General features: G+C 42.6%; 1 protein-coding gene across 1 annotated transcript in view; it reads left to right on the forward strand.

The window, feature by feature from the left end:
* Positions 1-20,214, forward strand: part of cfap46 (cilia and flagella associated protein 46) — a gene marked incomplete at its 5' end in the record, with an annotated part of 58,481 nt that overhangs the window by 22,433 nt on the left and 15,834 nt on the right. Inside the window, 27 exons of the mRNA XM_083696206.1 lie at positions 26-175; positions 5,593-5,703; positions 6,159-6,340; positions 6,482-6,613; positions 6,760-6,925; positions 7,276-7,342; positions 7,719-7,866; positions 8,808-8,991; positions 9,432-9,585; positions 9,697-9,759; positions 10,112-10,341; positions 10,675-10,809; positions 10,988-11,149; positions 11,832-11,980; positions 12,257-12,355; positions 12,455-12,530; positions 13,190-13,342; positions 14,144-14,344; positions 14,439-14,545; positions 14,633-14,815; positions 15,934-16,069; positions 17,180-17,377; positions 18,267-18,455; positions 18,734-18,871; positions 19,138-19,320; positions 19,464-19,637; positions 19,898-19,995. Coding sequence (XP_083552332.1) covers positions 26-175; positions 5,593-5,703; positions 6,159-6,340; positions 6,482-6,613; positions 6,760-6,925; positions 7,276-7,342; positions 7,719-7,866; positions 8,808-8,991; positions 9,432-9,585; positions 9,697-9,759; positions 10,112-10,341; positions 10,675-10,809; positions 10,988-11,149; positions 11,832-11,980; positions 12,257-12,355; positions 12,455-12,530; positions 13,190-13,342; positions 14,144-14,344; positions 14,439-14,545; positions 14,633-14,815; positions 15,934-16,069; positions 17,180-17,377; positions 18,267-18,455; positions 18,734-18,871; positions 19,138-19,320; positions 19,464-19,637; positions 19,898-19,995 — 3,968 coding nt within the window. The remainder of the gene's footprint in view (positions 1-25; positions 176-5,592; positions 5,704-6,158; positions 6,341-6,481; positions 6,614-6,759; positions 6,926-7,275; positions 7,343-7,718; positions 7,867-8,807; positions 8,992-9,431; positions 9,586-9,696; positions 9,760-10,111; positions 10,342-10,674; positions 10,810-10,987; positions 11,150-11,831; positions 11,981-12,256; positions 12,356-12,454; positions 12,531-13,189; positions 13,343-14,143; positions 14,345-14,438; positions 14,546-14,632; positions 14,816-15,933; positions 16,070-17,179; positions 17,378-18,266; positions 18,456-18,733; positions 18,872-19,137; positions 19,321-19,463; positions 19,638-19,897; positions 19,996-20,214) is intronic.

Here is a 20,214-nt window from a genome sequence, read left to right on the forward strand (position 1 = left end):
TGTTTTATCTCTTTGTTGAATATAGCTGTGTGATTATGCGCTCCACCAATCGAATGGACACATTCCAGGAGAGAGTGTCCCTATTGCGGCGAGGAGACGAGTTATTGCCACGTGGTTGTGGACCAAGAGGCTCCTCCAGCAGCAGGTTGGGCAGAAGCTGGACATTGATGATGAGGTAACATGTCCGCTCAGTCAGATTAGTCACTCTGATGAGCTGCTTATGAATACAAACAAGGGGCTTGTTTCTAAAGGGGCAATCTGGCAAAGCGGTCTCCCTGCCACTCTTTTTGGTAAACAGCTTAGGGATGGGACTGGAGAAATGTATTCACTCTTAAATTCATAGACCGAGGTATGGATGCAAGGACTGACCATCCATGAGATGAAAATTATAGTTTTAATATGATATGAAGATGATTGTAAAATAAACAACATTACTATTTCAGTTCACAGCCCTGTTACTTTAAAGGTAAGACTTCTAAATCGATCATTGGGTCCACCTAGATGGAGATTGAACCCATCGCTCTTTGGTGATATACCCTTTTAGCAATTTATCAAGACTGGGATTAAAACGTTTTTAGAATTTAATTCCACTGAAGGGACCAGCCCAACACTATTATGGGAGAGAGCAAAAGCCTACTTTAGGGGTCAAATTAAGTTAGGAAGGAGAAGCAGGTCAAGATTGAAGCAAAAATCGCTTCAATAAAATGTATTATTTCAGCTGACAGCATCAAAGGGCGAGTTTAACACTCTGCTTACCTTTGAGGCTGAAGGTTCTATTAGATTAGTATTATACTCAGGGAGACAAGCCTGGTAAACTCATTGCTTTACAACTTAAAAGAGGTGCAGCTGATCGATGTATCCCAAGTATTAGAAATGTTCAAGGCCAACTTACATATTTCCCCAAAGAAGTGAACAGCACATTTGCAGAATACTATAAAACTCTTTATCAGAACCTGAAGTTGTGTTTTCCCCAGAAAGCTTTCTTGAACAATTGAACTTACCAGAGTTGACTGAAGAGCAGAGAGATTGATACACCCATTACTGATCTTGAATTAATGGACGCTATTAGAAGTATGAACAATTGAAAGTCTCCTGGCCCTGACGGATTCCCTTGTGAATTTTTTAAAACATTTATTCCAGAACTAACTCCATTGATTAAGGGTGTTATTGATGATATCATAGAAAGGGATACATTCCCAGACACTTGTGTGAGGGAATGGTGCGAGGCAACCATTACTTCAATAAAGAAATAAGACCTGTTAGAATGTGGGTCCCCCAAGCCCATGAATTTGATTAACTGTGATTCCAAGTTCCTTACTATGATACTGGCCAAAATGATTGAACATGTCATTGATCTAGTAAACTCAGATCAAACAGGTTTCATAGAGGGTCGACATTCTTCTTTAAATAGAAGACGATTATTGAATATTATCAATTACTCTCAAGATGCAGGGAAAAAAAACAATTCTACTATCCCTAGACGCTGAAAAAGCGTTGACTGGTCATTCTTGTCCGCCACACTTAAAATATTTGGCTTTGGGGAAAGATTCTTGAAATGGATTGAGCTAATATACTCGAATCCTAAAGCATCTGTTAGAACCAATAGTGACATATCAAATTATTTTCCGTTACAGAGAGGATCACGCCAAGGATGCCCTCTCTCTCCCCTCCTATTTGCTCTCAGGATAGGACCACTTTCAGAGGCCATCTGCTGTTCCTCAGGGGTCCATGGTTTACATATTGGGCAAATGGAACATAAGATTTCATTATATGCAGGTGATGTCATCCTTTACTTCACAACTGAAGCTTTAATCACTGTTCGAAATGTATTTAAGATAATATTAGAATATGGTGCCACATCAGGTTACAAAATAAATATGGGAAAAACAGTTGCAATGATGACATTTGGCAAGGCTCCATCCTGTATCAAAGACACATATCCTTATAGATGGACCTTGACAAGTATACGATATCTTGGTATTAACATATCACCCGATTATGAAAAACTATATGCAGTAAATTATTATTATTATTACTCCCCTATTAATAAAGTTACAGACGATTCGGAACAATGGATGTCTCTAGCGGGTTGTCTTCTTCTGTAAAGATGAATGTCTGTCTAAGACTATTATATTTGTTTTCAATAGAAGTGAAATGAAAATACTGGCAAGATGGAATGGTTAGACAAATACCTATATTTTATAATCCAACTTTTACTCCAGCCACTATGTCTCAGGGATTTAGGGAGTGGCATGAGAAAAAATAACTTTTTGATGGTCCAACTCTTAAAACATTTCCGGACCTATAAAAGGAATTTGGTCTCGATAGCAAAAATGCATTTAGATACCTGCAGGTAAAGATATGGTAAAGGATGGTATCGTACAAAGAATGACTATACAAGGATGGAATAGATGGCAAGATTTCCACATCCTATCAGATTTTCCTTGAGATGGAAACGGTTCCTCTTGATGGTCTTAAAGCCTCATGGGAGGCTGACCTGCAATTAGAAATCCCTGAGGAGGGTTGGGAAAAGCTGTGGGAAACCATTAGTAGAGCTACAAATGTAATCGAACTAGAGAATTCCAATTTTAAATACTTCATTGCTATGTTATGACCCCTGAAATGCTTAATAGAATAGGCAAACTGGCACTTTAGTTCATATATTTTGGCATTGTCCTAAAATACTTTTTTGGTCCGAAATACTTAAAATAACTCATGATATCACAGGTCTTGCAGTCCGTCTTGATCGTTGTTACATAGTTCTTAATAGTTTTTAAACTACTTGCCTATTTGTTAGCAGCTGCTAGGAAATGTATTACAAAATGTTGGAAAGCAGAACTAGCTCATTCAAGGGTTATGTGGCTTGGATTATGTGGAGAACTGTCAGACATGGAAAAAATTACAGCGATTCTGCAACATAAGCAACAAAGATATAACAATATAAGATTTGGATTGACTTTGAATTATATTGTGCTGAGATTCATGACTCTGCATATTAAAGATGTGTTTTATATATATATATATATATACACACACACTCACTGAACACTTTATTAGGAACACCTGTACACCTTCTCATGGTGGAGGTGGTGTAATGGTGTGGGGAATGTTTTCTTGGCACACTTTGGGCCCGTAAATACCAATCAATCATCGCTTGAGTGCCACAGCGTATTGTTGCTGACCATGTGCATCCCTTCATGGCCACAATTTACCCATCTTCTATTGGCTACTTCCAGCAAGATAATGCACCATGTCACAAAGCAAAAGTCATCTCAAACTGGTTTCATGAACATGACAATGAGTTCAGTGTTCTTCAGTGGCCTTCCCAGTCACCGGATCTGAATCCAATAGAACACCTTTGGGATGTGGTAGAACGGGAGATTCACAGCTTAAAAATGCACCTGAAAAATCTGCAGGAATTGCGTGATGCAATCATGTCATTAATATAATTCTAAATCTTTTTTTTTTTTAGATAATATATTGTAACCCACCTCATTGCTTGTCACCCAACTCTCAAAATGTTGATTAATCTATAAGCCATTTGTTGTTGGTTTTTTTGTTTTGATATATGTTTGCTTGTAATGCTATACTAAAAAATCTATTAAAATGTTTTATATTTTGGGTTCTGATGGGGTAAAGCTGCCTACACACGACACAAAATACAGTAGGAATTATTACAGTCAGATATTCTTTCACACTAGACAAAGAGGAGAAAGTTCCAACTCAAGATGTGTGGCTTTCACACATAATGACTTCACCGTAGAACGTCGGGCATGAATGGAATGAGCATTGAGCACAATGAAACATTGATATTGTTTGAAAGGTTGCCGATCATTGCAGAGCCCATCGTACGCATTCGTAGAACCTTTCACACCACCCGAATTTTGTCCCTGATTTGTCCTGAACTTCCTGATAGTTCTTATGGCACCCCGACCAAGGAATTCAGGGCGTACACAAGTGTGTACGCAACTTAAGACAGTTGAACTACAGTGCCTCCAGTAAGTAAGTATTCACCCCCCTGGACTTTTTCCACATTTTGTTGTGTTACAACCAGACTTTAAATAGATTTAATTGATATGGTTTTGTCACTCATAATGTCAAAGTGAAAAATATTTTTTTTTAAATGTTTACAAATTCATTAAAAATGAAAAGCTGAAATGTCTTGAGTCAATAAGTATTCACCCCCATCGCTATGACACCTAAAATTAGCTCAAATGCAAAAATGTCTTCAACAAGTTACTCAATAAGTTGAATGGAGTCCATCTGAGTGCAAGGATAATAATTAGTGTGATTTCGGAATGAATATCTTTGTTTTTATAGGGTCTCTGATTTTCATAGGAATCAATGGCACACTGTGTTACGACCACACTTATTATGAAACAGACACACATATAAACACTATGGCTACACAGGCATAGATAATTGACACAGAAGTGATGTGGAATGTCCAGTGACCTTTAAAAGTACTTGGGTATTTTCCTAAGGAAATATGTATAGACCTTATTTATTTTTGTCACACAGTGATTGATAGAACAGGTTCAGGAAAATCTTTACACAATATATGTAAAACTCGGGTAATCGCTGTGGTAGTGAGCTTGATATCACACAAGGAAATGTTTATAGACAGGAAAACATATTTAAAGCTTCTATAACCATATTCTGTCACAAAGGCATGTGACTGTACCTAAAACATTACCACATAACAATGAACAATGAGAGGAAAAGGATCCTGTGTTCCATGGACCGAGTGCTATTTACAGTGCATTGGACTGTATTGCGTTTTCTGTCTTCTATTCATTGCAGTGTATGTCAGTGAATGTAGAGCACCATGCTGTACTGAAAACAAATTCCCCCAACCTAGGTTGTGTGGTAATAAAAGGAACTTGTGTTGTTATGCAACATGTAAATCGCTTTCATGGGAGAAAACATGCTCAAAGACGAAGGATCAATGGTTATGTATAATTAATTTAAAAGTTTAAAAATGGATGTACCAATTCCAGATTGGTTCTTTAGACTATAGACTAAAGACTATACTTGTGGTGGACTGATGAGAAATATAAAAACAAATACTTTTTTGATTAAAGAACTCCTTTAATTCAAGGGGAATTGCACATCATCAAAAAGTGTTTGTATATCAAAAATTGTTTGTATATCAACTCAGTTAAAGTCACATGTACGGTATGGATTGTGAGTCATTCATCATTCTTGTCAAATGTCTGTCACATACATGCAATATCTGACTGTGACTTTGATGTCTGAGATAACATTCAACTAAATCTCCGACTGGTACATTCTACAATGCATGAAATATTGATTAATTGATTTTCTAAAAATAAATCAAATTCAAGTTAGTCATCTAGCCAGAACACTTTAGGATGACCACTGGACACTTTGCACAGGAGACTAGTTCTTAAATTGTCATAGAAAGGACATGCATTTCATTTTCAACTTCCCCAAGATCACATGATAGACAGTCTATCCTCTTCTAGAATTCGGTTGAATCTGCCTGTTTCAAGGGCCAGGGGAAGAGTGCCTGATCGTAGCTGTGCACAAACTTACTTTTGTCTATATTTACTGCATGTGTCTCTCCAGTGTAAGAATGAGTCAGTGTCGGCCATGACGCGTGTTCTTGTCGGAGTTGAGATGCTCCAGTGCAACAGTGATCCTAGGCAGATGGAGTTCTCTGTCCCCAGTCTCTCTACGGTATGTCTGAGCTTGGGCCGTTTCCTGTTTTGTTGGCCAGGCTGCGGCAGATGTCTCAAGAATGCACTAGCCCTCAGAGCCTGTGACTGCATCTGTCTCAATGTCTTTGAGGTAAATGCTAACTGGGATCCTTGGGATGGTCCTACTCTGACGTCACCCCATTGAAGTTGAAATGTATAACAGTTAAGGTAGGGATTATAGTTAAGGTTAGGATGAGGGTTTAGGTTAGAGTTAGGGTCAAGGATAGCGTCATCCCAAGGATCCCACTTAGGATCTACCATGTCTGCAACTGGCACTTAAACGCATCCTCAGTTATCTTGCAACATATGCTTTATTTGTTAAGATGCCCTGGAAAGTTTTTAGTCCTGCTTTAGATCAACACGGGCAGCAGGAATTGGAAGGGTCCAGAGGTAAGTCATTCATGGCTTGCTTGCTTTCTCCCTGCTCTCCTTCAGCTGGTCCGCATGGCGTCCGACTGCAGATGGAGTGACCCTGTGGTGGAGCTGCATATCTGGACCCAGCTGGCCTGCTTCTCCCATCAGGCCCAGGATCATAACCTGGTCATGACCTGCACCCACAATGCACTGCAACTGGAAGGCCCCGCTAGTCAGAGGTTGAAGGTCATGGCCTACGCTCTGTAAGTGTCCCTTGCTGTGGTGAAACAAACTCTGCCAGTTAAAAGCTAGAATGTTTGGTCCAACCTGTAGTTTTTTTGGATTGCCAACTTGCTGACCTTTTTCTAAATGACTAATTTGTGGACTTATTTTATCCTTACAAGGTACAGCCCCTCAGCGGTGCAGGAGATGTTAAGCAATGCAGCATGTTTAAGGGGACTGAGCATGGTCCACAAGTCAAATGGTCATCCTCACAGCTACAGAGAAGCCTTGAAAATGCTCCAGTCCAGTGTGAGGTTAGTTTCTGATTTCTGTAACTTTTCTTTCTCTGCCTCAGGTATCACTCTCTTCACCTCTATCATTTTATGCCTGCATGTCAATCCTTGTCATGCTTAATTCTACAGGGGCAGTGACTACTACTAATGTTTTCTCTCCTCTTCAGTTATGCAGAGCGTACTGGGGACCCTGTCATATGTATGGCTACAGCACGGCACTACTGGAACAGCTGTCTGCCCCTGACAGAGACCCCACTGGAGAGACAGCAGCTCAGAGAACCCCTAGAGAGGATCCTGAGGGCCTTGGCCCAAACCTGCACCAAACACCGAACTGTAAGAACCCCCTCAGCACTGCCTACTCTACATGTACTGTTTATGTACTGTATGTCATTGATGCTGTCACAGACTAACTTTATCATCGTCTAATCAGCAATCTGGGTATCAGGCATGGGCAAAATACGCATTTGAAAAATACTAATTTGAGATATTAGGAAAACTTGAGATTGATTTAACTTGTTCGGCACAATGGAAGAAATGGAATAGTCTCAGAATAGCCGACACCGCTTGCAAAGCAAAATGAATCAAGCACAGAAGCTTATATTTTAAACCATTTCAAATAGGTATTTTGCCCAGGTCAGGTGGGTATTAACCATGTTTGCCTTTGTCTTTGGTGGTTTAAACAGGGTAAAGGGAAGGGAGGGGTTGCCCTGACTGACATGCCCTCTATGGCCCCACAGCTGGAAGCCTCAAGTGAGTCCCCAACTCAAACCTTTTAAGACTCATTCCACATAAACTTTTGATTGCTGTTTGACCTCACTTGAATCCAATAGGTAAGACGTGTATGGTTCTCATATACAGCTCTACCAGAGCCTTACATACAATTATTTTATAATAATTTCTAATATCTCTACCATAGCAGATAGCCATAGAGGATAGCAGAGGTCATAGTCTCATTAATGTATATGCCATTACATTTGTGGTATTTACATTCAAGCAATGCATCAAGCATTTTTGTTTCCTTGTGTGCTTAGGTAGCCAACCTATGCACTCTATTGATTGTCACCATGGACTCCATATAACTTATGAATCTTGTTTTGTATTATTTTCTGCTTGGCTGTGCGTGGAGCCATGGGTAGCCCCGAGGATGACCTGACCCTGAGAGCAGCCATGTACGGCCTGCTGTTCCACATCCACGCAGACAGGAGCGACTGGAAGAGCGCACTGCAGGTGCTGGACCAGGCCATCAGAGACATGCCCCGCACCAGACATAGACTGTGAGTACAGCATGGAAGTCAGAGGTCAGGACGAAAGCAGGTAAAGAGAGGAGGGAAAGGATAAAGGAGAAAAGATAGAGGGAAGAAGACATCATAGAGTGATGCAATCATTGTGGACTGTCATGATCACATTTCTGTGTAGATTATATGCATGTTTGCATGCACGTACCAAATACATGTACGTCATGTAAATTCATTGCCTGATATTGAAATTATCATTATTATAATGTCAACAGGGCAACTGAAAACACCATAAAAATACATGAGACTGTACTACTAAAGGCTGTAGGCCCTGAAAAGATTAGCCTAATTGTACACTAAAATAGATCCTAATAAACATACAAACAAACAAACTGTGGTCATGTGTGGAGCAATGGTTAGCCCTGCATGATCACTACGCTCTTCCACCTCGGCTGCCCGCCTGGCACCGTCGCCTCTACGTGGATGCAGAAGCCGCGCCACTCGGTCACGGCTTTTTACTGTCCTGGCGCCCCGCTGGTGGAATGAGCTTCCCACTACTGTCAGGACTGCAGAATCACTACTTATCGTCCGCCGTAGATTGAAAACCCATCTCTTCAGGCTACATCTTAACAGTCCTTCCTAAGACCTCTTCACCCCCACTACCCTCCCTGTACTAACCCTACCCCATACCCTAGAGACCTCTTCACCCCCACTACCCCCCTGTACAAGTTCTCTTTTGTTAATAATAATAAAAAATAAAATAATAATAATAATAAAGGCTTCTGGCATTACGACTGCCAATGGCCCCTGATATGAGCGTTGATTACTTTGTCTTATGATGTCTGTTGGATAGATGATTCACTTACTTAAACAAATGTATTTGTTGTAAGTCGCTTTGGATAAAGGCATCTGTTAAATGCCATAAATGTAAATGTAAATGTAAATGGTCATTAACAATATGTCCACTCCCTGTGGCCCAGGCTCCTGTTTAAACAGCGGGTGCTGGTGAGAGCCAGGCTGGGGGAGAGCATCCTGATGGATATGCAGAAGTTCAGAGATGAAGGAGAGCTCTACTGTTCCCACATGTGGCACCGGGTAGCACTGTGTGCAGGGGACATGCTCCAGCAGCTGGCCTGCTACCAGAACTGTATCACCTCTCTACTGGTAGGCTGGCATGCCACTGACTGCTCAGAAACATTTCACATTATCACCTTTGGGCCTTAGCACTCTAGAGTCCACACATTTTATCATTAGTGCAATGTGTATGGCAATGGAAGGTATAAATCACAGAGATCATAATGATATCCTTATACATGTACATTATAAGTAAATTATTCTTATAATTCTGTGGTGTAAGGATTGCTGTAGGTCTCCATCAAAGTGGAAATGTTCTTGAAGGACTCTAGCATCATCTAGTGGAGTTGGAGTCCATGACAGTGCTATCTGTTCTTATATTGGATTTGTATGGGCGGCATTTTGGTAACTTTCATCAAATTTGAATTACCTAATCTCTTTTTCAAGGGAGACCAGAATGGCATTTTTAACGTGCCCACATCCTCTTATCCTTGTACTAAGCTTGTATTGTTTGTTGTTGTTTTGTTTAGAGTGTGGATGGTCAGTGGCAGAAGGTGGATTACCTGTTGGAATTTGGGGAGTGGCTCTACTGTCATCACTTCCCCCTGGCTGACGCCCAGGTCCAGATCCAGTGGGCCATAGATATCCTCTTGCTCATGGACATTGTCCAGGGAGAGGGCAATGGTACTGTACACATCATCAGTCCTCAAAACCATCCCTACAGTGTATTAGCAAAAACACCATCATTAAAATGTCTCAACAGTTCAACCAATTAACATTTTTCAAACTCTCTAGAGAAACCTGGCTCCACGGGTGGTAAACTGAAAGAGCTGGAAATGAGAGAGAACTCCACAGGAGGTATTGGTTTCCCCTGGGCTTTGTTTAGTAGTTTTTAGTGTGTGTGTGTGTGTGTGTGTGTGTGTGTGTGTGTGTGTGTGTGTGTGTGTGTGTGTGTGTGTGTGTGTGTGTGTGTGTGTGTGTGTGTGTGTGTGTGTGTGTGTGTGTGTGTGTGTGTGTGTGTGTGTGTTGTTTTCCTGTGTTTCTATACTGTGTTTATCTTGTGTGTTTTGTCTGTCAGTTTGTACATTCTCATATTCTCATGCCAGTGTGCCAAAGAGGAAGACATTTTATGAAAATGTAATGACAATTAAGTTTTCTTATCTTACTTATCTTATGTGTATGTCTGTGATAATGCGTTTCCTCCCTCCAGAGGAGCTTGCAGCGGGGCCAGGCCTGATCCCTGTGAAGTTTCAGTCCCACATTGGGGTGAAGGGGGAGGGGGTGGCATCTGGGCCCTCTCTTACCGACCTGAGGGAGGTGAACCGCCTGTACAGCCTGGTCCGAGCACACACTCTGCTGGCCATCATGGTCGACAGGGCATCCCCCAAGCACCAACAGAACTTAATCAGGGCCTACAGTCTAGTACTACAGATCTGGCAGGTAGGAATTTCTCTATGTCTCCAGCACCTGTAAGACCAGGCTATACAGTGGGCTGAGCACACATAGCTGGTTCAAATAATAAAATACAGAGCTGTGCTCGATTGAGTTTCCTGGCACAATGCAACCAAAGGAATAGTCCCAAAAGTCCCATCTGGAGCTCAACGTATTTGAGAGGGTTTCAAATACTATTTGACCTGGTCTGTCACATACATGTACTGTACAAATCCAAGCCTCACTTTGAAATGTCAGACATGTCAGTATCTCCATGTTTTACAAATGGTTATGAATGTGTTAGCTAGCACAGACAAAGTGATAACAGCATTCTCATCACAGGTGTCCATGGCAACTGCACGTGAGGTGATCCGGGAGATGGTGAATAATCCCCCTATTCCTACCCAGCCCTCCCTCTCTGCTACATCCAGAAAGGGGAAAGACAAGGAGAAGGACAAAGGCAAAAAGTCTAAAGAGGTACATCTGATGCTGACAAATCAGCATTTTTAATGCTCCGACTCGGAGTGGATTATTGGGACAGTGGATTATTTGATTGTGTAACAATGCCAATGAAATATAATGCATGCCCCATGATTGATAATCATAATGGCATTTAAGGAGTAACAGCGGCAACACTTTGTGTGTGATTGAGCAGCCGCCTCCTATTGAGGAGAAGCCCAAGCGAAGGCTCCAGGAGGACGTGTTTCCCTCCAGCCCAGAGGAGTGGGCCCAGTACGAGTGTCCAGAGGAGGTCCGCCAGGCCTTCAGATACGACACCGGCCCCTATTGCATCAACAGACAGAGCATCAACCAACAGGCAAGCTCTCAGACCACCTTTGTCATGGTGCGCATGGTGCCCATGGTGCGGATCACTGAGTCAGAGCAGGAAGTTGTGTCTGCTGGCCGTGGCTGAGGAGGGTCGAAGACTCTGCAGCTTGGCAGCATTGACTCATTATGGGAAGAAATCTAAATGTTGGCGGAAGGCAACATTTGATTATTCTACATGAATGAGGCGTAGTGATTGATTCAATTCATTGCCTTTTGGTGGTATTGCGTGATTAAATTATGTTTTGGTAATTATGTAAATGAAAACAAAACATGGTCGGATGATGCTCGTTTCAGCCTTTCACAGTGTCAAATGTGCCAAGGGATGTGCCGTCTAACACTCATAGATCCTCATGTAAACTAAATGTCCTAAAGTTGTCTTTTAGAGAAAAAAAACATGAAATTACTCCTTCCTGTTCCACAAACCAACAGTAAACCATAATTCACACTACAGAGCTGAACTCAAGTCGAGCCAAGCTGAGCTGTACTGGGCCGGCCTGGTTACCTATCCACCATAGTTGCTAAAATATGCAGGAAAGGACAAAGTGAGAAGAACATATCCGAGCTGGCAGTTTGGTTTGGGTCGGCCCTGTCATGTGAGCCCCATTAGGAAGCCCCTAAGTGTAAAGTATTGTTGTTCTCCCTGTTCTTGTCCTGTGATTGGCTGGTGGTAGACTCAGAGCCTGTACTTCTTGGACCTGCTGGTGAAGGAATTGCAGTCCCTCTCCCTCACCCACCTGACCCTACCCATAATGCACCTGGCTGAGGCCATTGCCCACGACCTGCTGGACAGAAGGAGCCTCTCTGACCTCTATCGTCTCAGGTAAAACATGCTTAGGGTTGATACTATGTGTGCTTGCACAGATGCAATGCCAATGTTTAGACTAAACTACTTTAACTGGGAAGATGTATTATTTTAGGCTGCTCTTCTCTATCTTGTCGAACACTGAATAAAGGTCAGATGTATGTTTAATAAGAAAGGATGTCCAAATGTCAGTCCATATATTGTCCAAAGCAGAATCATTACATTATCATTATTAATCATTGCAATTATTATCCTCACAGTGTTCCCACTTGGTTCCTTATTTTGACTCTTTAGAATTGTGAAGTGTTGTTGTCAGCTGGATATGGAGGCATCTGCAGTGTACAGAGAGAAACTCCTGAGCCTGACGGTTGTCCACGAGAACGAACAAATGGAGTATGTGTGCCACAAATGTTTCCATAAAAATGTGTGTACGGGTTCTCTTAAGATATTGTGCAATCTAAGAACAAAATGATAACCAGTATTTGATTGCAGGTGTCGCAAAGCTATAGCCCTGCAACGGGAAAGAAGCAGCCTTCGTATGGATTCTAATGGCAACAGAGCCAATGAGGTTAGTTCTGCTCTTATACTGCGTTCCACCTCTCTACCCTTTTACTGAAGTACTGTATGCTCTTGTGCACTTTTGCACACAGATTTATATGGAAATTGATTGGAAGTGCACACATCAGGAGAAGGGTGGTCAAATGGGAGGCAGCAGTAGAGATGAAATGACTGAGCAGAAAAGACAGAATCCCTGTATGAGACCTCAAGGTGTATTACCGCTGTAAGGGTTTATGGACCTAGAGTTCCAAAGGAGGAAATTACCCCTGAAATTAATACCTTTTACTAGTTCTTAGTTTTATTGTGGTTGAGAGCATCATTGGCAAGTGGTGCAGGTGAATTACAACGCAGACAGGGATTTATATCCTAAGTGCACTTTCATAATGTGACACTGGTATCATTATCACAGGTTCATGAGAGTTGAATTCATTTTACCATTTGAAATGTCATCACTTATGTCAATCTTGCATAATGATGATCATTATTTCTTATGATCATTATTAATGGTTGTAATTTTTCTTTTCATACCCAGATACCGTAATCTAAGAACAGCCTCAGATTTATGAGGAAATCTATTGAGTTTATGCCATGATATATTTTCCATGATGTGGTGTAGGACTTAATTCTAAATTCTGACAATGGCCTCTTCCTTTGTCTCTCTGTTTGCAGAAATCTGTGGTCGATCGCATCGGTCTGTCTGGGAGGCAGTGTGGTGATCTGTGTGCTCAGGATATCTGGCTTGACAAAGCAGAAATATGCCTGGATATGGGTCTGTACCAACCAGCTCGACAGCTACTGGCAGAGGCCCGTCTGGTGGCTGAGGTGAGTGGGAGATGGCCCAACTGTGTTAGGGCAAGTATGTCAACACGTTGGCTTCTCAGTGGCCAGGATGTCTGGAGAAATTGTTATTAGCCTATTCGGTTTGAATGGAGCACTGGCTGCAAGAGATCACATTTTGATGGTCACCTTCAGATTTTGCGTTACTCTTGAAAAGAGCAAACTAGTCAGTGTTAGCCAATAAACTTAGCTAACATTGCTAGCAAGCTATAGATATATTTTTTTTAAATGGACATTGAAGTGGTTTTATTTATTTTTTTATTTTTTTTGTTTGGATGGTGAATGATGAATACATTAGAAACAGTAATGTCCTGCAAGTCCTTATTGGTATGAATGGGCAAGTGTGACTCATAAACAAACTAACTCAAAACGAAAGCTAGTTCTGCTACAACTACATGCCCTTAAATCAAATGAAAACCAAACCATTAAAATAGAGAGATATGAATGAAATGATAGGAAAGTAGATATGAGAACGATATGAAGATATAATGAAAGGTATAAACATGTCTTCCGCACACTAAATGACTGGGCCTAATGCCATGTCTAGGCTATTCCTATATGCACTGGGGCTCTTCAATAGGTAACCTTGCAGATGGCCACTAGGTGTAGTGATAACTAAAGAATCAATCAAACAAAAATTTCTACATCTCTGTTCTACTTCATCATTTCTATTATATATACATTTATACATTTTCTTTAACACTAATAAATGGCTCTAACAGCTAGGTTAACCTAAGCAATAATTCTCCCTAGACTAGAGCATTCCCTCTGGTTTTGTGTTGTCAGGAACTGGGGGACCAGGCTGCAGTGGCGAGAAGTTTGCACTGTCTTGCTGTCCTGGCCAATATGGAGCAGAACCATACCCAGGCCCTGGCACTGCTGGAGAAGGCCCAGGATGTGGGTGGAGACGAGGGGTTCTGGTACCACCTCACCATGACCATGGTCAAAACTACAGTGGACATGAGGGGCCAGGATACAGACACCAAGGTCAGGGCAACCCCCTACAAGCCTCAACCAACCAAATCTGCCCTCTTTTAGACAAATACTGCATTTCTAATATGACCATTCCCTTCTTCTGTAGGTGGATCAAATTGTAAAGCAAGGCTGTGGAGCCCTGAAGATTGTTCTAGAACAGAGGCAGAATCGTGCTCCAGCCCTCAGGTTCCTGATCACGGCTCTGGAGACCAGGTAAGGCTCCTGATGTCTAATGTGAGTACAACACTCTCTGCCGTCTTGGCTGTGTCCACCTTTACATGTCGCTGTGGTGTTTTCCAGAGGGGCAGTGGAGCGCGTGCATTTAGCCAGCCCTGCGGAGCCCGGAGAGACCCTGTGCACACAGTCAGTGCAGAGGCTACTGGCAGCCTGTGACACCCTGAGAGAAACAGCAATCGAGTTCCTTGGGCTGGGCCACAGAGAACAGGCTGCAGAGGCTCTCCTGGAGCACGCACAAGCACTGAGGTCAGACAAACATTCATACCCATCACACACCACACAAATGTATGTCTTGTCCTGTCCAGAAACAACCCCTAGCCGTTGACAATTGTGAATATAAGGATTGGATAGGTATAAGGAAGATTATCGTGGCTCCACGTTGTCTTCTGATAGGCTAAGAATCTTCGCCATCTTGCTTATACCTATCCAATCCTTACTGATCTACTCATGTGTCTAGGGCATTGGGGCTAGGAGTTGAGTCTGGACAGGGCCTCTCTTTCTAGCTTTCTATCTTTCATTCTGTGGGTTTATTACCTCTGGAAGAAAGCATTCACCCAACACACTACAGCCCAGCTTGAAAAATGGAAAAGGGAAAAAAGGTGCTCGACTAGGACTTTAAGACTTGAAAAACATTCATACCCTCTAGGACACTTCACACTGTTGTAGGGCCTTATAGGCTGGCAGTTACAATACGAAGGGTTGACAAGGAAATTTGGCTATATACTGTTTGTGTGGCTATATACTGTTTACTGTAGCAAAGCATATCTTAATATTAATAATCTGACTGCAAAAGTAAATTAACACTATGTGCGAAGAATTTAGTTGAGTTTGTGTTGATTAGTGCAATAATGGTTATGTTAGAATGAATCAAATGAGGCTTTAATAATACTGTAGACTTATGAAATTATTACAAGGCAAACACATCATAGAAACATTTTACATTCTACTCTCATGGTAAATGATAGAAAGAGAGAGAGATGGGAGGGAGAGAGAGAAACAAAGACTGACCACATTATCTGTTACTGTACTCACAAAACAACAGCTATATATTTTCGACCTTCTGTTTGCAAGGAGTATCAATGAGACCTCATCCTATCACACAACATCAACACATTCCTGAGGGCTTGGCCTTGTAAACATCACAGAGAGATCACAGTGTCAGAGGAAGGGATCTCAAGAAGGGGGGAAGAATTTATGTCTCGCCCTTCACTGTGACAATCACAGATTTTTTTTTTTTATTGAGGGACAGACACAACAGCTGACATTTCAGCATGTAACGCCTTCCTCAGAACTTCAAGGTGTATAACCTATGTTTGTCTGTCCCATGCTGTTAACAGTGTGTTGTTGTTGTGTCACTCCTCCAGAATCCTGGCAAAACACACTGACAACAAGAAGGGGAAACAGCGCCACCTGCTGGACGCTTACTCCCTTATGCAGCAAGCTGTATCTGAGCAAGAACATGTGGTGTTGAATGCCCAAAGCCTGTTCCCATCTCTAGAGGTAAACCTACCCCCCTCCCAGCCGACTCTGACATTCTTACATTGCTTGCAGACATTTCACTAAGAAACCTGACTCACAAGTTAAATAAAAAATTTAAAAAAAATAAAACTTATATCCTTAGATCTGATATGTAATTGAAATACAAACCAGAAAGGGATTGAAAACATGCCTCTACATATTCTCATTTTAATGGAATTTTCTTAAGAACTGCAAATCACATTTCCTTGGCTGTTAAAGCAAATCCAACTCTGGAGTTATGGCTGTCCCTCTTGGCTCTCAGAGGAGGACATGCAGATGGAAAACAAATTCTATTTTATTTAGAAAGTATCTGAACATGAAATTGGATTTGCTTGTGAAAAGGCTTTATATGGCTTGTTTGTTGTCAGAAAGTTTGATAGGCTATCTTGGCCTCCTGTAGTATCCTGGTCTGCCAGGGTTGTGCATGCTCTGCTAAATAATTTATTGAATTTATTTTTGTTTTTCGTTTCATTACGGATTTGCATTTCACAACTGGGTGATTTTATTGCACAGCGTATAGGACGCCATTCAACTATTTCTGTCTGTTCATGTTCCCCAATAACGTCCTAATCTGGAGTTATTGTCTACGGCATCTCAGCCAAATCTTTACTGAGCATGTGCGGACCCACCTGTTGGCTCCAGATCTCAAGCCATAACCCATTTGTAGAGTTCGAAGACAGACAGACAGACAAATAAGGTGTTTGGTAGTTTGTCAGCGGCACCAGATGGTATTCCAAGAGCCATGTCAGAGATGGGTGCGGGTATGACAAGCACTGCCATCTTGAAATCGAATCTTGAAAGGACATTTGATTTGTTTTGAAAAACAACTTGTATCCATTAATAAGCCATCTGGCTGTAAATCCCATGTTGAATTCAGTTAGATACAATCTAGTTAGATTCTGCCTCAGGGAGGCACTTTAGCCTGTAGAAGGTGCTGGTGTCCCAATATAAGTTAGATAGACATAACACTAAAGCAATTAATTAAATCAATCAGTACACTGGTGGGTCTGTGCGTATGCTTGGTGTAAAGCTTGATGTGTGTCTGTCTGCTTCTGTCTGTCTGTCTGTCTGTCTGTCGTTTGCCCTTGCCAGTGTCGGCCCCTGACTCTGCCAGCCATGAGGAAGCTGGTGCGTCTCCGACTGACCCTGGCAGACATGTCCCTTGCCATGCTGGAGCAGGTGTGTGCTGAGGAGAAGAGACGCGCTCTGGCCCAGGACAGGAAGGCCTCTGTGGAAAGGACCCTGGAAGAGTTTGTACGGAGCACGCCGGACCTCACTTCAGTGGAACAGGTAGAGGCATATACGCATACTGTAGAGTAGACATCCTGCACTGGAGCTACCGTACAATACACTACATCAGTAGTTATATAACAATTTTCTTGAAACTGGTAGGCTCATTAGAAGTCAGTGCCATGTTTGGGTGAGCCGATTACATCAACTAGCAGCACTTTGAATTTGGGAATTCATCTAATATTAATTTGTGTAGATGATGGGGCATGGTGGGGGATATGGGCATACCGACAGAACATGACTTCACACTGTCATAATCATGTCTGGCTGATAGTAAAGGGCTTTTCTCCAAAGTGAAATCACCGATACCACAGCAGGATCAATACTGGCAGTGATGAAACACACATTGCTAGAGGACTCGACTCGCTTCACGTTGTTTTTCTCTCTCTCTCTGTTGGTCCTATCTTATGAACAAGCGGCTCTCCCGTGAGTAATGAAATGCTGTTTTTATTAAAGGGGCTTTACTTGCGAAATGAAAGTATGCGGTAGGCAAGACTGAAACATGAATCTAGTGAAATGTGCTTTCAAAAATGGTATGAGGATAAACTCAGAGTTAGAAGAAGGATGTTAGTTTGGGAATGAGGGAAATGATGTTATTCCTGCCTCATTAAGTTAAAAAATAATGAGGATTGTTTACAGTACATTGGTTGAAGACATTGACTGTTCTGTTTCTACACCTCTCCATCTCCATTTCCCCATCCTCTGCTTCCACCTCTCCTTGTACATGTCCTCCTCCGTCCTTTCTCCATTCCTCCATCACCTTTCTTTTTTTTATTTAACATTTATTTAACCATGCGGGTCAATTAAGGACACATTATTATTTACAGTGACTTTCTAGCAGGCCTGTGTCCCCCTCTAACCGTCCCCTCCTCTCTACCTGTCTCTTCAGGAGTGGGTGAGCTTGGGTCCGACTCTGGGACAGGTGGCCCTAAGCCAGCTGGCTATAGTCAACTCCCTGTCCCTGGACAGTGTGGAGGCCAGAGCCAGCTCTCTGGGCCTGGCAGGGAAGAGCCTGAGGCTGCTGGCCCTGCAGAGGGACCCACTCTACCCTTCCACCCTGTGGGACGGCCACAGCATGGTATAGTATGCATGCATGCGCACACACACACACGCACACACACACACACACACACGCACACACACACACACACACACACACACACACACACACACACACACACACACACACACACACACACACACTACCTAGAGAACCACCAGGAGGGGGCTTAGAGTGATCACAAAGATGATATCAACTCACTTCATTTAAACCAAGGAGCTCCAGTTTTGATTGTCAGTGTTCATGACCAGATTGTACACTAATATTGACATAATCTTGAACTGAACTCTGAGCAGGATGTGAAGGAGGGCTGGTCGGAATCTAAAGCTGCTCCAGGCGAGGAGGAGGAGGATGAAGATTTATGCGAAGAGAATAGTGGAAAGTCAAGTGAGACAGAGTCCAGAGCGTATGCAGCCAAATGTGCTGAGCTGCAGGTATATCTCATACCAAGCTGACCTATCACTCCCTCCACTTTAACCTTGGTGTCTTTGTTCATAGTCTTCAGATCAACTCTCTACAGGTCACATTTTCTGCACTGCTGATACTGTACTTAAAGCACTAAAAGCAAAGAATCACAAATCTATCCAGGACTCTGATGTATGTGTCATAGATGAATAATAGATGTATGTCTTACGTACACATGCTGGTGTATACACACATGTAGCTCCCCATGTCAGTGTGAACTCTTCTTGTTCTGCAGAGGAGGAGGTGTTCTGCCCAGCTGCTGTTGGCCCAAGCCAGTGAGACTCTGGCCCAGGCCATCAGTCTCTGCCTTCAACACAAGCTCCCTGGCCACATCCTCTCCGAGGCTTGTCTCAATATGCTGGAGTGTCATGGGCAATTTGACCCCAGCGCCGTCGGCCAATATCTTGCCCTGCTCCAGGTGCGTGCGTGCGTGCATGCGTGTGTGCGTGCGTGCGTGTGTGCATGTGTACTCACTTGTTTGTGATGTGTTTCAGTCCAAGTCCCTTCCCTGAAGACAAACAGAGTTACACATTGATCATCTCTCTTCACCTCTGATCACAGAGTTGTTCCTGCACAGCTATGATGACTGACATTCTGAGATCTGCCTGCTCTGACACCAGTGTGTCCCAGCTCTCGGCTCTGCTCAATCTGCACAGAAACCTGCTGCCTACACAAGAGGCCACCCCCAGCAGCATACTGAGGGGGGTGGAGGACTCCCTCAACAGCCTCTCCAAGGTACTGTTCCTCAAAATTGTCACCAGATGTATCAGTCCCCATGATGTACAGTCGTATGAGTTTTGTTCTGTTTTTTCCTCTGAATATAGGATTCAGATCAGATAATCTACATTAGGGTTGTGATGTTGTCTGTATGGAGCAGTACTTTTTCAAATATTAATTTTAATTTCCTTCATTGCGTGGCCTAATGTATCCCTTGGGGGCCCAGAGCTTGGAATTATACACACATGCATAAGCATGCATATTTATTGTTTGCCCAGGCCTATAACCACCTGATCATCAATCCCAACCACCTGAATATCCTGGGAGAGCTGCCCTCCCACCTGAGAATCCTGCTGCTTCAGCACACAGATGAGGGGTACTGTCAATGTGGGCTTTTTACTCTGTCCAAGTTCGAGTCGTGTGTGTGTGTGTGTGTGTGTGTGTGTGTGTGTGTGTGTGTGTGTGTGTGTGTGTGTGTGTGTGTGTGTGTGTGTGTGTGTTGTGTGTGTGTGTGTGTGTGTGTGTGTGTGTGTGTGTGTGTGTGTGTGTGTGTGTGTGTGTGTGTGTGTGTGTGTGTGTGTGTGTGTGTGTGTGT

Source organism: Argentina silus (assembly GCF_951799395.1).
Source record: "Argentina silus genome assembly, chromosome: X".
NCBI classification, from domain to species: domain Eukaryota; kingdom Metazoa; phylum Chordata; class Actinopteri; order Argentiniformes; family Argentinidae; genus Argentina; species Argentina silus.